We start from the raw sequence: 13,196 nt of genomic DNA, 5'->3' as shown, positions 1-13,196 counted from the left end.
TCTACACAGATCATGGAGCAAGAAAGCTGAAGCCAAGCCACGTCAAGGTTTGTCAGGGATGAGATATCTGTCAAGGATTCATAGTAGAGTGGCTTACTGGGAAAGGAGCAAAGAATCTCTTCTAGGGATATTGTAAGAATAAATGAGATAATTCACAGAAGGGGCCTGGAGCTTTTCCGGGAAAAGGTGCTGTGACTAAGGTAACTACACAACTTCTGGGTATAAATTTGTTTTTGTGGAAAATAAACTAAAGTTTCTACATTTAACCAGAACAGCTGTATCAGGACCAAAAGAAGGCAGAAGGGGGTTTTCTTCCTTCCTCTACCAGTTTGTTCTTCCAATGAGGCAAATATATACAGGGAGACATAGCAGAGATGACATAGGGGATGGAACGATGCCAAAGGCTATTGATGTAAGAAAGAGAGATTAACTCAGTTTTTTATATATTTTTCTTTTAAAAGAGACATTCATCCTGTGTATTTAGTAAATTACTCTGGATTGTATTTACTTTAAATTTTATTATATTTATTTGGTAATTGGATCTACAGCTCACCTGACTGTATGGGGTAAAGGTCATCCAAATATGTGGTGAGTACTTGGTTGTGAGCTGGCTTCTCGATTGGTCAAGTTTTTGAACTGACCAAAGACTATTTATTTATTTGGTGTATCAGCTGCAACTAACTAGAAAAACTGTCTAAAACTGTCTTAGTCAAGAAAGACGTTTATTGAACAGAACAAGCAGTGCAGAGGTTGTTTGGGTCCACAAGCTGAGTGAACCGTCAAAGGCCCAGGGGTAAATATGTCTCTGTGACCTGCCACCCTCAGTGTGTCAGCTTTGCCCTCAGATTGGCATCTCTTCTGGTTTTAATTTGGTTGAAGTAGTGCCATGTATTCTATCCCAATAGAAAAGGGACCAGAGGACAGAAAATGCTATATTCTCTTTGTTCTCTTTCTTGGGAGTGAAGAAACTTTTTACAAACAACTGCTTGACTGAAGACCCCTCACCTTTCCTTGGCCAGAATTAGACCATATACCTTGCCTTTAAACAAAGATTGGCAAGGGGCTTGAAGGAAGCGTCTGGAATGGAATGAATACTGGGGAGTCAAACACACAGTTTACTTTGCAAGCATTTAAAAGAAACATTAAAAAGCTAATAAACCCAACGATGCTGATTTGTCCTTTAAAATGTTGACTTAATTTTTGTTACTAGTTAGCAGTTGTCTCTTCAAGCTAATAACTATCTGATAAGGATGAAGTCACAGAAAATATCAACCCTTAAAAATTAATTAGTTCCAGGATAATTATCTTGAAGATAGAGATGAACTCATGCTTTTTTTACTAAGCTACTTTTTTTCAGAGCCATGACATTGAGTCCGCGTACAGAAAAACAGAAATAGATCATCTTGTTAGTTAGCACATGTTGGCAATCATGTGTTTAGCTAATAGAAACGGAACAATAACATAAAGAGGGTCTAGATTTCATTTGTATTTGGCTATAACATGTGTTACCCTTGCTGTAGAGTTACTTTCTCAAAAGGTTTATTCAGACTAATAGTAATGCTGATTTCCTTGACAATACATTGAGAGCAAGAGGTACTTGACATAGAAGAAGGTAGCCTAGCCTTTTAATTTATCATTAAATAACTCCAAAGTGTGTAGCATACATGTGAATGTAGATGTGGGTTTTATATTTGTTATTAATTCATTCCTGTTTGCTTTATCTTCTATGTGGAAATAAAGATGAGGACTATATTGCTACACTTAGATCATGCCACTCATTCCTGACACAGGGCTTTATACATAGTAACCTCCCAGTAAGGTAGTGATTTATCCTAATTTTCTTTCAGCAAACACCAAGAATCTTCTCATTTTTCAGGCTTAAGTACCCAGGCTTTTTTTTTTTTTTTAACTAGACAGGTTTAAATCTTGGCTCCTTGGCTTATCTAGCCTACCTGCACCTAAGTTTCTTGATCTTTAAAGTGGAAATAATAATAGTATCAACCTCATGAAATTGTAATAGTGATTAAATGGGCTAGTATGCATATATTGCATGACAGTGTCTGAGACATAGTAATCATTCAACAGAATTTTGTGTGTTATTGTTCAATCTTCACAGCCACCCGATTAAGGAGACACATCAACCAGGTATTATTTCAAAACTATTGAAATTATAGAAAATAGTATTTAATTCTGCCTTGGAATGTGTCCAGTGGTTATCATTATAATGTGCTGAGTGCTCTATATATGCCTTTGATAAATCTTATGCTGTTGGGCGCATATGCTGCCTGAGAATATTGGTAACTACCAGACAATCATTAGCCTTAAGTGAAAATTTTACTGGGAAAATTAACTAATTTTCTTCAACAGTTAGGTAGTTAGTTGGTCAATCTGGTCTTTTACATTAGACCCTTACTAGAATAGTCTCTTGTAGATACCGAGAAAATACAGCATCCCTCCTCAGTAATAGACCCAGTCCTTCGCAGCAATTCACACTCTCCTTCTCAAAGACATGAAAATGCATTGCAGATTTTTTTAGTTCTGTCTCAAGTTATATGACATAGAGCAACTTTCCATCCATAAAGATGAAAAATTTACAGCCTTCTGACACAATCTTGTTTCCATGGAAACAGACCAGAACTAATCGATTTTGTCTGCAACATAATCATAAAAATCCCGACAGAGACAGGGAGAGACACTACTGATACTACAGGTTGTGGACCAATACAATTTGCCAAACTGTCTGCTGCTCTGGAAAATTAGGCAAGGTGAGAACCCATAGGCCATGACTAATGGAAAAAAATTTTTTCCTTAGTAATGCCACAGCATATCCTAAATGTTTACAATGCCATTTTTCTAGATTCGGATTCATTAGTTTTGTACTCATTGTATTGGCTGGCTTCAAGTACTTTCATAAGATTTTGTTAGCATCATAGTACACTGGCATGTGAAACCGGAAAACTGAAATGAACTAGTCAAATCTATTTTTCTGTAGTTATTTATATACAGCTTAGATCTTTTAGAGCAAATCATATAATAGTAAGATTCAAGACAAATACATCAACTATAATAGAAAAAGTCATAATTTGTGTTTGTCAGTAAACATTTTGAGGAGATTACTTAGCTTCTTTGGGACTGTTCTTCATTTATTTTACAGGCAGAGAGTTGGACTAATTGTTAAATCCCAAGTAGGTGTTTTAATTCGCATCTTGGAAATTCCTCTTTGGCATCTAGGTAATTGTTCTAACTTCATTGCCTATCATCTTCTATGTTCCCATTACTTAAAAATTGGTAGCTGTGTGAGTCTTGTCTCTTCACTCATCACCCTTTCACCATTTTTCCCTAGGCAACGCCATGCATATTCTTAGCTTCAGCTTCAACCAGTGACTGTTCTTTTTTTTTTTTTTTTTTTTTTTTTTTTTTTTTTTTTTTGAGACAAGATCTTGTTTTGTAGCTTAGGCTGGAGTGCAGTGGCGAGATCATAGCTCACTGCAGCCTTGAATTCCTCGGCTCAAGCAATCCTCCTGCCTCAGCCTCTGAGGTGCTGGGATTACAGTCATGAGCCACCATGCCCAGACTCATCTAGTAACTTCTTAATCAACTTTACCCCAGCCCAGACAGCTTTCTGAGTCTCAAATCCATATTTTAATTGTATACCCAGATATCTCACAGCTATTTCAAACTGAACAGTTTCCAAACAGACTTTATTATCATGCCTTCAAACCTCCATTTCTCTATTGGGTTAATGTCAATTTGTGGCTTAAGCTGGAAACCTGGAAGTGAGCTTAACCCTATAACTTTAATTCAAATCTCCTATCAAATCAGTCACAAAATCTCATTGTTTTTCTGTCTTCTATACTTGTGCATTAAATACACTCCACTGGCTGTGGTTTTCCTCCCTAACTTATTGATGACCTACTATTAATGTATTCCAGGCACTGTGCTCACCTTTTAGGTGTGTTTTCTCATTTAAATGTTATATTAGCTCTATAAAGTATGAACTATGATTATCTCCATTGTACAGCTAGGGAAATTATAAAGAACAAAAAAGCTTCAGGAACACAGCAGCAGAGTCAGGCCTTGAATCCAGTTCTGATTGCCAAGTCCATGCCTTTTGGTACCAGAGTTATTGTCAGATCCTTTACTTCTCTTCTTTTGACTACTTAGTGGTGTCTAACTGCTTTCTTCTTGGGCAGTTGTTCTCAAAGTATAGATTTTAGACAACTGGGGATTCCTCGGGCCCTTTGTGTGGGAGCTTTGAGTTCTAAACTACTTTCATAATAATACCAAAATGGCATTTGTCTTTTTTCACAGTTTTGGCACTCGCACTGATAGAGCAATAGGCATGTGCTAAAACTGCTAATGCTTTAGCAGGATTCAGTGCAGTAGCATCAAACTATAGGCGTAGTCTGTGTTTTCTTCATTGCTCCACACTCTCAGTAAGAAAAATAATGCCAGTTCACATAATACATCTCTGATGAAGCAGTACATATTAATTTTGCTCAAGCACAGCCCTAAAAATCCCTATTTTTAACGTTCTGTATGATGAAATAGGAGGAATATATAAAGTATTTGACTGCATACTGAAGTGCCATAGTTGTCTTTAGGAAAAGCACTTGTGTGATTGAGTCAGGAGCTGAATAGGCCACTTTTCTTTTTTTCATGGAACACCATTTTCACTTGAAAGAATAACTGACAAACTATGGTTATTCAGACTTGAGTATTTGGCACACGTTTTCTCAAAAATGAACAAAGGGAAGGCCTGTCACTTCAGGAAAAGCAAATAACAGCATTTGTTGTCAATGTTAAAACTGGAGCTTTCAAGAGGAAATTGGACTTGGGGAAAACTTTTACCTGCCACTGGGAGCTTGACAGCCTACCCATACATTACAACTTTTCTCATGACATTAGTGGTGATAGCAACAAATGTGATTTTTGGATATTATATAAGAAAATTTGCCTAAATTTGGAAGACGTTCATAACAACGTGCCATTTTCCAAATAATCCATGCATGATGACACAAAATCATGCATGATTACTTAAAAGACCTATTCAAAGGACAAGATAGATCAAAAGTTCATTGATATGACTTTTGGTTTCACACAACTAATTTAATAAGCTACCATTTGTAGAGTTTTGGTGTGATATTAAAGAAGGATATTCACAGTTACCTGGAAAGGCAATTAAAGCACTCCCTTTTCCAGCCACACAAATATGTGAAAATTTTCTTCTTATATTTCAATAAAACAACATATTCCATCAGACTGAACACAGAAGCATTCATGAAAATCTAAATGTATTCTCTTAAGTGACATAAACATATTTGACTAAATGTGAAACAAATTCATCCTCATTAAATTTTTTTCTGTTTTGAATAATACAGTTGTTTTCATTAACCATCTGTTGTCTGTATAAACATACAAGTGTTTGTTATTAGTTTAAAAGAATTTTTGCATTTTTTCATTTTAATTTTCAATATGGTAAGTATGGATAGCTAAGACTTCCCATAACAAAAGCTCTTTGGGTTCACGGATAATTTTAAGAGTAGAAAGAAATCCTGAAGCCACAACATTTGAAAACGACTGCTCTAGGGTCACTCCCTGCCTGTCCACCCTTCATACTGCCACCATCTTTCCAGTCTTCACGTTGATCATAACACTCCCTATCCATGGCATACTTTCATGTGTAGTACAGGGTCCTCAGTGGTCTATCCTGCCTAACTTTCGAGTTTTATGTCATACCACTCCCTTCCGTGCAGGGTGATGTCCACCCATAATGAATTTCATGTCGTTGCTCCCAAACTCCCCGCGCTCTTTCTTGTCTCTGCATCTGCACACATGCCGCCCCCACCCAGGCCTGCTCCGTGTGTCTCTACTAATGTGTCTCTATTAATGTGTCTTCCTACCAACCCCTTTCCAACCACCACCACCATAAGCCCCCAGTTGAATTCCAACTAGCCTGCAAAACCTACTCCAATATCACTTCCTCAGGGAAATTTCCCCAAATCTTACCTCTTTCTCCCTTCCCTGGGAAGAACAAATTGATACTTTTTATGAACCTCAGACAATCACCAGCTGTATATAACTGTATTATAATTATTTGTATAAAAATCTGCCTCCCACATTGGACTGTCAGCCCCGAGGAAGTGACCATGGGTTCCTGGTTCAAGCAGAGTACTGATTCATAGAATCCCTCCATAAATATTTTCCAAATAAATGATTTTGAGATCCCTTCCAGATTTGGAATTCTGCAGTTTATTCCTCATATAGGATATACTGAACCGTAATCTTTTTACTGGTTAACAAAGGGATGTATTTGCTTTATTCGCACACATTCACCCACAGGCTTTTTGGTTTTTAGTTAAAGAGATCATCTCCTAAGTTTTTTTCATATCTTTTTTGTCCTTGCAAAGATAGCTCTGGAGAAAATTTGATATATTAAATTTTATGTATTTTAATAAATTATAATGTGCATATAATCATTAATAATATATATATTCCACACCAAGGCATCAGTAAGAATTAATTTTTAAAGTCTGCTCTAATATGAATGTAAAATTATGTAAGAACTCTGTATAATAAGCTCACAGAGAACAAAAAAGGAGAACAAAAAAAGTAAAAGAGAACTGCCAAAGAACTATGAGGGGTTTCTTAACCGCAAAATTGTCAGTGAAGTCATGAGAAACTCTAACTCACTAAATTCTTTAATTTCTCAGCCTACCCAAATATTGGGCAAACCCTAATTCCCTTGTAGGGGAAAAGCTGAGTCTGGAACTAGCCTGTCTTCCGAGGACTTAGAGACAACGGTATGGGAATTTCAACGAGACATTTTTACTTTCTTTTGATCAAGACTCAAATTCTTTATTTCAGCCTTTGATAAGTAAATAAGAAGGTAAAAGACTACTTATTTTAAAAAAATTTTTCATGATTTTGTGATGGCACCTTGTTCCATATCATCTCAGATAAATCAGAATAATTTGTGAAAGTTATTCAGTGATTTCCACATTAGATATTTTAAACCTAATTTTATTTCTAAAACAAAAACCAACCAAGAGACGACTCCAATTAAGTAAAATGTATGTATTAATATCAATTAGCTATTCCCATCTGGAAAAGGGCAGCCATCTCTGTGTTGAGGTGCCTCAATGATACTGAGGCTGAGACAGGTTAGATGATACAGGCATACCATTAGCGGCAGACTCAGTACTAACTCAGCTCTCCCATTCCAACTGCAGTGTGTTTTCCATTCATTGTCAATAAAGACATCAAAATTAGTTGAAAACCAAATCCTCAAATCAACCTTTTTGTTTTGTTTTGTTTTTCTCCTCTAAGAAAGCGACCATGTTTCATAGAATTTCCTTAAGACATGTTTGTCATGCTGTTTCATTTTCATTCAGCACTTGGGAAGAACCATAGCCATTCAATTCATGGCAGGTGATATCAGACAGATGGTTTACACATCTTTGGGTACTTAAGGCTTGCAGAAAATGCTCAAACTCTTTCTGCACTCCAAAGCATCAAAGCTGTGATTATTCCACACAGCTTAGAGTTGGATTGATTATGTGGCCGTCAAAATTGACATAAGATGTCTAAAAATGTTAGTTTTATTTTGTGCTGCCCCTCGTAAATTTAGAAAACACAAAATAAATGATCAACTGACTTTTGAGTGAAATCGAATTTTTCTCAAATCTTTCAATTCGTGTACTATACCACTTGATGGAGAAAACAAAAAGTGTGCTGCCCAACTATAAAACAGAAGTTCTGGGCCGGGCGCGGTGGCTCATGCCTGTAATCCCAGCACTTTGGGAGGCCGAGATGGGTGGATCACGAGGTCAGGAGATCGAGACCATCCTGGCTAACACGGCGAAACCCCGTCTCTACTAAAAAATACAAAAAAAAAAAAACTAGCTGTGCGAGGTGGCGGGCGCCTGTAGTCCCAGCTACTTGGGAGGCTGAGGCAGGAGAATGGCGTGAACCTGGGAGGCGGAGCTTGCAGTGAGCTGAGATCCGGCCACTGTACTCCAGCCTGGGCCACAGAGCGAGACTCCGCCTCAAAAAAAAAAAAAAAAACAAAAAAACAGAAGTTCTGTTCAAAATTAATGGGGAAAAATGACATAACTTTTGACAGGCCTGATATTTTATTTTATAATTTATTTAGAATATACTTTCATAGTAGCAAAAATATATAATGACAATGTTATATCATTATATTATATCAAAAAAATATAATGACAATGTTATTTCAAAGAAAAAGACATATCGTACATTAAAAACACTTTTTGGGCCCGGCACATTGGCTCACCCCTGTAATCCTAGCACTTCGGGAGGCCGAGGTGGGCGGATGGCTTGAGCCCAAGAGTTTGAGATCAGCCTGGGGAAAATGGCGACTGAAACCTCATCTCTACAAAAGATACAAAAAATGATCCAGGCATGGTGGAGGGCACCTGTAGTCCTAGCTACTCAGGAGGCTGAGGTAGGAGGATCACCTAAGCCCGGGAGATCAAGGCTGCAGTGAGCCGTGATTGTGCCACTGCACTCCAGCCTGAGTGACACAGTGAGACACTGTCTCAAAAAAATCATGATAGTATAAAATAATAAGTAATTTTATAAAAACACGTTTTTTTGTCATTGGAACAGATCAAGGAACTAGTAATTAAGATATAAACTAAACACACACACACACACACACACACACACACACACAAAATAACCCATATTGTTTTTCTTATGTTACTAAAAGATCCAGAGCATCTGATTGTAAGCTCAAGTACATGTAGTGAGCTGCCAAGAATTAGAGGGCCATTTAGGGATAAAATACTATGTAACCTAGAATAAATGTAGGGACAGAGGGGTATGGTAGGAATGGGGAAAATGTCACAGATAACTTTGATCATGACTTTGGTGTCATAGTGGTAGGTTCTTTTATAAGATGACTGATGTACTTATTTTATTTGGTATTGTCATTGTTTCTATATCTTTAGTTTTTAAATGTGGTTTTTGGCATAATGCAAAATAAAATAACTCATGTTTCAAAATTTATGTAGCTGATTTCTTGTGGTTTTGATAGTTCTATTATGTATCCTACAAATAGATTTTTGTTCCTTTCCCTGAGAAATTGAGCAGGGCCGCTCCATCGGTCGGCCTTCCCTTCTTTCTCAGCCAAGTGATCGGCATGTGTGAGTGTGCCCCTATACGCTGCACTTCTCAGTTCATTCCTTTAATTCCGTGGTCATAGTTGTGGTTCCAGTACAGCAAGAACTGTTTAAAGAGTGGTTTGAATTATGAGGATGCTTGAAACCCTAAAAGGGGAAAATGGCTAGGGAAACTGAAGATAATTTAATTATGACAATTTACAGTAATGTAGTGCTTACTAATTCCAAAAACTATTCTAGACACAACATAATTAACTCATTTATTCCTTATGATAACCCGGGAGATTGGCTTCCCTACTATCCTCATTTTATAGATGAAGTCAAGCAATAAGGCATTACTTTGTCCACGATCACACAGCTCATAAGCGACAGAGCCAGGGTTTAGAACAGACAGAGTCTAGCACCTGAGTCCATGCTTTTAACCACTATACTAAATGGAAGATTCAGGGAAAATGTTAAAATTGTCTTGGAATAATTGAAGGGCAGCAGATTGAAATAAGAAGTAAACATATTCTCCATTGTTTCAGAAGGAAACAGAGTCTGGCTTAATAAAAGAAAGGAAATGCTAAAGATAGATAGATTTTTCTGGAGGTAGTGGCTTCCATGTCCCTGCTGGTTGGTGATCAGATCTTTTCTGGAGCAGCAGTTGTCAATGATGGTAACAATGAGAACAGTGGTTGGGTTTGGCAAAACTTCGTTTTCTATCCTCATTTGTATGAGTCAGGGATGTATCACAATAATTGCATTGTTACCAGTACTTCTTTATTTGGGGAGCTACAAAGTTATGAAAAGGTGGGGGGTATTATGCAGAATAATTAATTGACAATTTTATTGACAAACTTTACTGGCATTACTCTTTTGCTGAAAGTATACTATATTTTGGTGGAAAGGTGTCAAAACAGAATTTTTTAATGCTCTTAAAAAATGGACAAAATTATATATACTTGAGATAAAATATAATGTTTATATGTATTATATATACTATACATTGTAGAATGGCTAAATCAAACTAATTAACATTAAGTACAGACTTTTGATAGATTTATAAACTTGGCTTATTGAGAATTAGGTTGAATGACAAAGTTTCCAAGTTCAAATGTGTAGTGTGGTGCTAAAAGCATGACTTAATGTTTATAGCTTTAACAATTACTAAAAAATGACATTTTAGTTGATTTTCTTATACCCAATTGCTTGCTTTCCTAACTCTCGGGCAATTTTTCTTTTATTGCAGGCAATTCATATGCAAGAAGCTACACGTAATTAAATGTGCAGGATGAAAAGATGGCACAGGCACTGTTGGTACCCCCGGGACCTGAAAGCTTCCGCCTTTTTACTAGAGAATCTCTTGCTGCTATCGAAAAACGTGCTGCAGAAGAGAAAGCCAAGAAACCCAAAAAGGAACAAGATAATGATGATGAGAACAAACCAAAGCCAAATAGTGACTTGGAAGCTGGAAAGAACCTTCCATTTATTTATGGAGACATTCCTCCAGAGATGGTGTCAGAGCCCCTGGAGGATCTGGACCCCTACTATATCAATAAGAAAGTGAGTATTGGTTTTAGACTTTCAATAAATCTTTAATTAAACTCTTAACTGTAATATACTTTTCTGGGCCTTATATACAGCATCATAATTTTTCTCCTGTTAAAGATTTTATAACACTCTTCACTGTCACTTATTTTTAGTACAATATAATAAAACAAACATTTATAAGAAACGAAGTCAAGAGTTGGTTACAGTGAGGAAATATGAATAGATGAATGATTTCTATAATTTCACAGTAATTCAGATAGTCAAAATTAAAATTGATATCAGCAAGGTGAAATATCTGTTATGGCTGATATGTTCAAGCACAGGATAGTCTACAGAACAATACCGATGCAGAAAAGAATTATGAGCGTATGTTGTACTTAATTATTTTTTAGTTCATGATTGACTTGATGTACCTTCACAATAATTTGTTTTCCAGAGGACAATAAATAATCTTCTGCTTAGCACCCTCCTATAGGCAGATAATACGTGAAGAAGCATGTTCACTCAGAGATTCCTTTTTCTCCCCAGTCACCTAGAATATGATTAGGATCTTCTCTTAACCTTATATAGTTTGTGGCATGCTAGATTCTGGATCACCTATACTGTTAAAACATCACCCTGAAGAAAAAAATGTCAAAATTGGAAGACTAAAAAAAAGAACTTTCAAATTTTCTCCATCTATACATGGTTTAAATTAATAGTTATGACTGTGCTTTCCTAATGCTAAAATAAATGCATAACTGTATCAGAATTAGTTGGTTTCTATAGTTAAACTAGCTGGGTGGTATCTTATAGAAAATATAAAAAATAGGTGGTACACTCCATTCTTTCTAATTGGATATTAAGGCATTTTATAACCACGATTTATATTTTACACTTATAAGCATAAAACTAGTTCAATGTAGAAACTAAAGATAAATTAATATCACCATGAGTTGATGACATAGATTATGGAAGATATTGAACACCTTTATTAGTCAAAGCACATCCTTTTGAAAGTTTATAATTTAACTTTATAAAATCAGTGATGGCTAAAGGAAATGACAACCATTCAGACATGGAATTAGTCCTGTTGTTCTAAGTAAGTACTTCTCAAACTTGCACATCCATACAGATTACCTCAAGATCTTTTAATTTGCAGATTCTGAATCCATAGGTCTGGAGCAGGGCCAGAGATCCTGAATTTCTTACCAACCATCAGGCTGTTACATGGCCATACTTTGAATAGCAAGCTTTAATGTTTTATTTAAAGCCATAAAAGTACATGTAAATAGTTAAACAGATTCTTCTTTTACCCTTTTTATAGCTAGTTTCATAAAAGGCGACATTTAACACATTCATGTACTTCTAAAAATAACTTATTTCAACAATTTACTATAGAATTGATAAAGAAAAATTTGAAATTTAGTTATGATTATTACAATAAGTCACCACCCCACCGCCCGCAAGAAATTGGAAAAAAAATATTATCCAGTGAAAACTGTTGCTCTGAAGGATATATTTGTAAAGATATCTTTAAGAGAGGAGGCATGATTCACTCTGCTATGATTAAAAATATTTGCTACTTAAAGAAAGGAAGTGTCCTTAAAAAAGTGAATCAATCAGCCTGGTAGGATTAAGGGGGAAACGAAAGGAGAACAATAGAGGCAAGCGTTAGTATTTTCCAAGGGAGACAGAACTTTAGTAGCAGCACTGAAAGCATTTTCTTCCCAAAGGCCAGGCCACCTCATTGTGCAGGGGCTACACTGAACTACCTAACACATGCTCTTAAACATTCCACATCATTCGATTAGGTCAGCTGTCTTGGGTTCCACACTCAGCAAGAAACCTTCTGATTCCAATTTGTTTTCCCCTAAATCTGCTTGAAGAAAAGAACGTGCTGGCTACATCCCTACAATTATCTCAGTCCATATGAAAGTAATGTATCTCATTGTAAATAAATAGATTGGAGGCCAGGCATGATGGCCCACACCTGTAATCCTAGGGCTTTGAGAGGCCAAGGCAGGAGGATTGCTTGAGGTCAGGAGTTCGAGGCTGCAGTGAGCTATGATTGTACCACTGCACTGTAGCCTGGGTGACAGATCAAGGTCCTGTCTAAATAAATAAATAAATAGGTTGGCATTCTTATTTTATATACCAGGTTTTCAAGTTTGGTTAATGTGAGTCTGCCACTAAAAAACAGAATTGTCCTCTGTTGTTGACAAAGTCAATTTTATTGCCTCCGTAGCTGAGAGCCAGACTTAGACCCTCATTTATTCAGTGTGGCTGTGAACCATCTTGCGAGACATCTAGACAGTCTTTACTGTTGGCTGCACTGCTTTCGTTTATGAAGTATCCATAAAGATGAAGATTGAGGTGCTATTAAACAAGGAAGTAATTTGTCATTCTTAGCATAGAAGGAGTAATAGAAGAAGCTAATAGAAGAGGTTTTAGAATTTAAAAATATGTTATGAAGCTGTGTATGGAAAAATACAGGTAAAAGGCATTTAAAAACTTTAAAGCATTATGTAACTC

At 36.4% G+C, this 13,196-nt stretch overlaps 1 protein-coding gene across 15 annotated transcripts in view; it reads left to right on the top strand.

Moving 5' to 3' along the window:
* SCN3A (sodium voltage-gated channel alpha subunit 3) overlaps positions 1 to 13,196 on the top strand; it is a 116,726-nt gene that overhangs the window by 18,926 nt on the left and 84,604 nt on the right. For 12 of the 15 annotated variants that reach the window (XM_074009362.1, XM_005573349.4, XM_015432313.3 and 9 more), the window contains exons 2-3: positions 10 to 200; positions 10,381 to 10,694. Coding sequence is in view for 14 of the 15 variants with exons in the window: in XM_005573349.4 (XP_005573406.3) it covers positions 10,431 to 10,694 (264 nt within the window). In the remaining variant the exon portion in view is untranslated. Of the gene's footprint in view, positions 1 to 9; positions 201 to 2,628; positions 2,766 to 10,380; positions 10,695 to 13,196 lie in introns of those variants that run through there. The other 3 variants (XM_045367176.2, XM_074009365.1, XM_074009361.1) reach the window with 2 other exon arrangements.

This window comes from Macaca fascicularis, chromosome 12 (genome assembly GCF_037993035.2).
Source record: "Macaca fascicularis isolate 582-1 chromosome 12, T2T-MFA8v1.1".
NCBI lineage: Eukaryota > Metazoa > Chordata > Mammalia > Primates > Cercopithecidae > Macaca > Macaca fascicularis.
The sequence above is the reverse complement of the archived record's forward strand: the minus strand, read 5'-3'. Positions and strand labels throughout refer to the sequence as shown.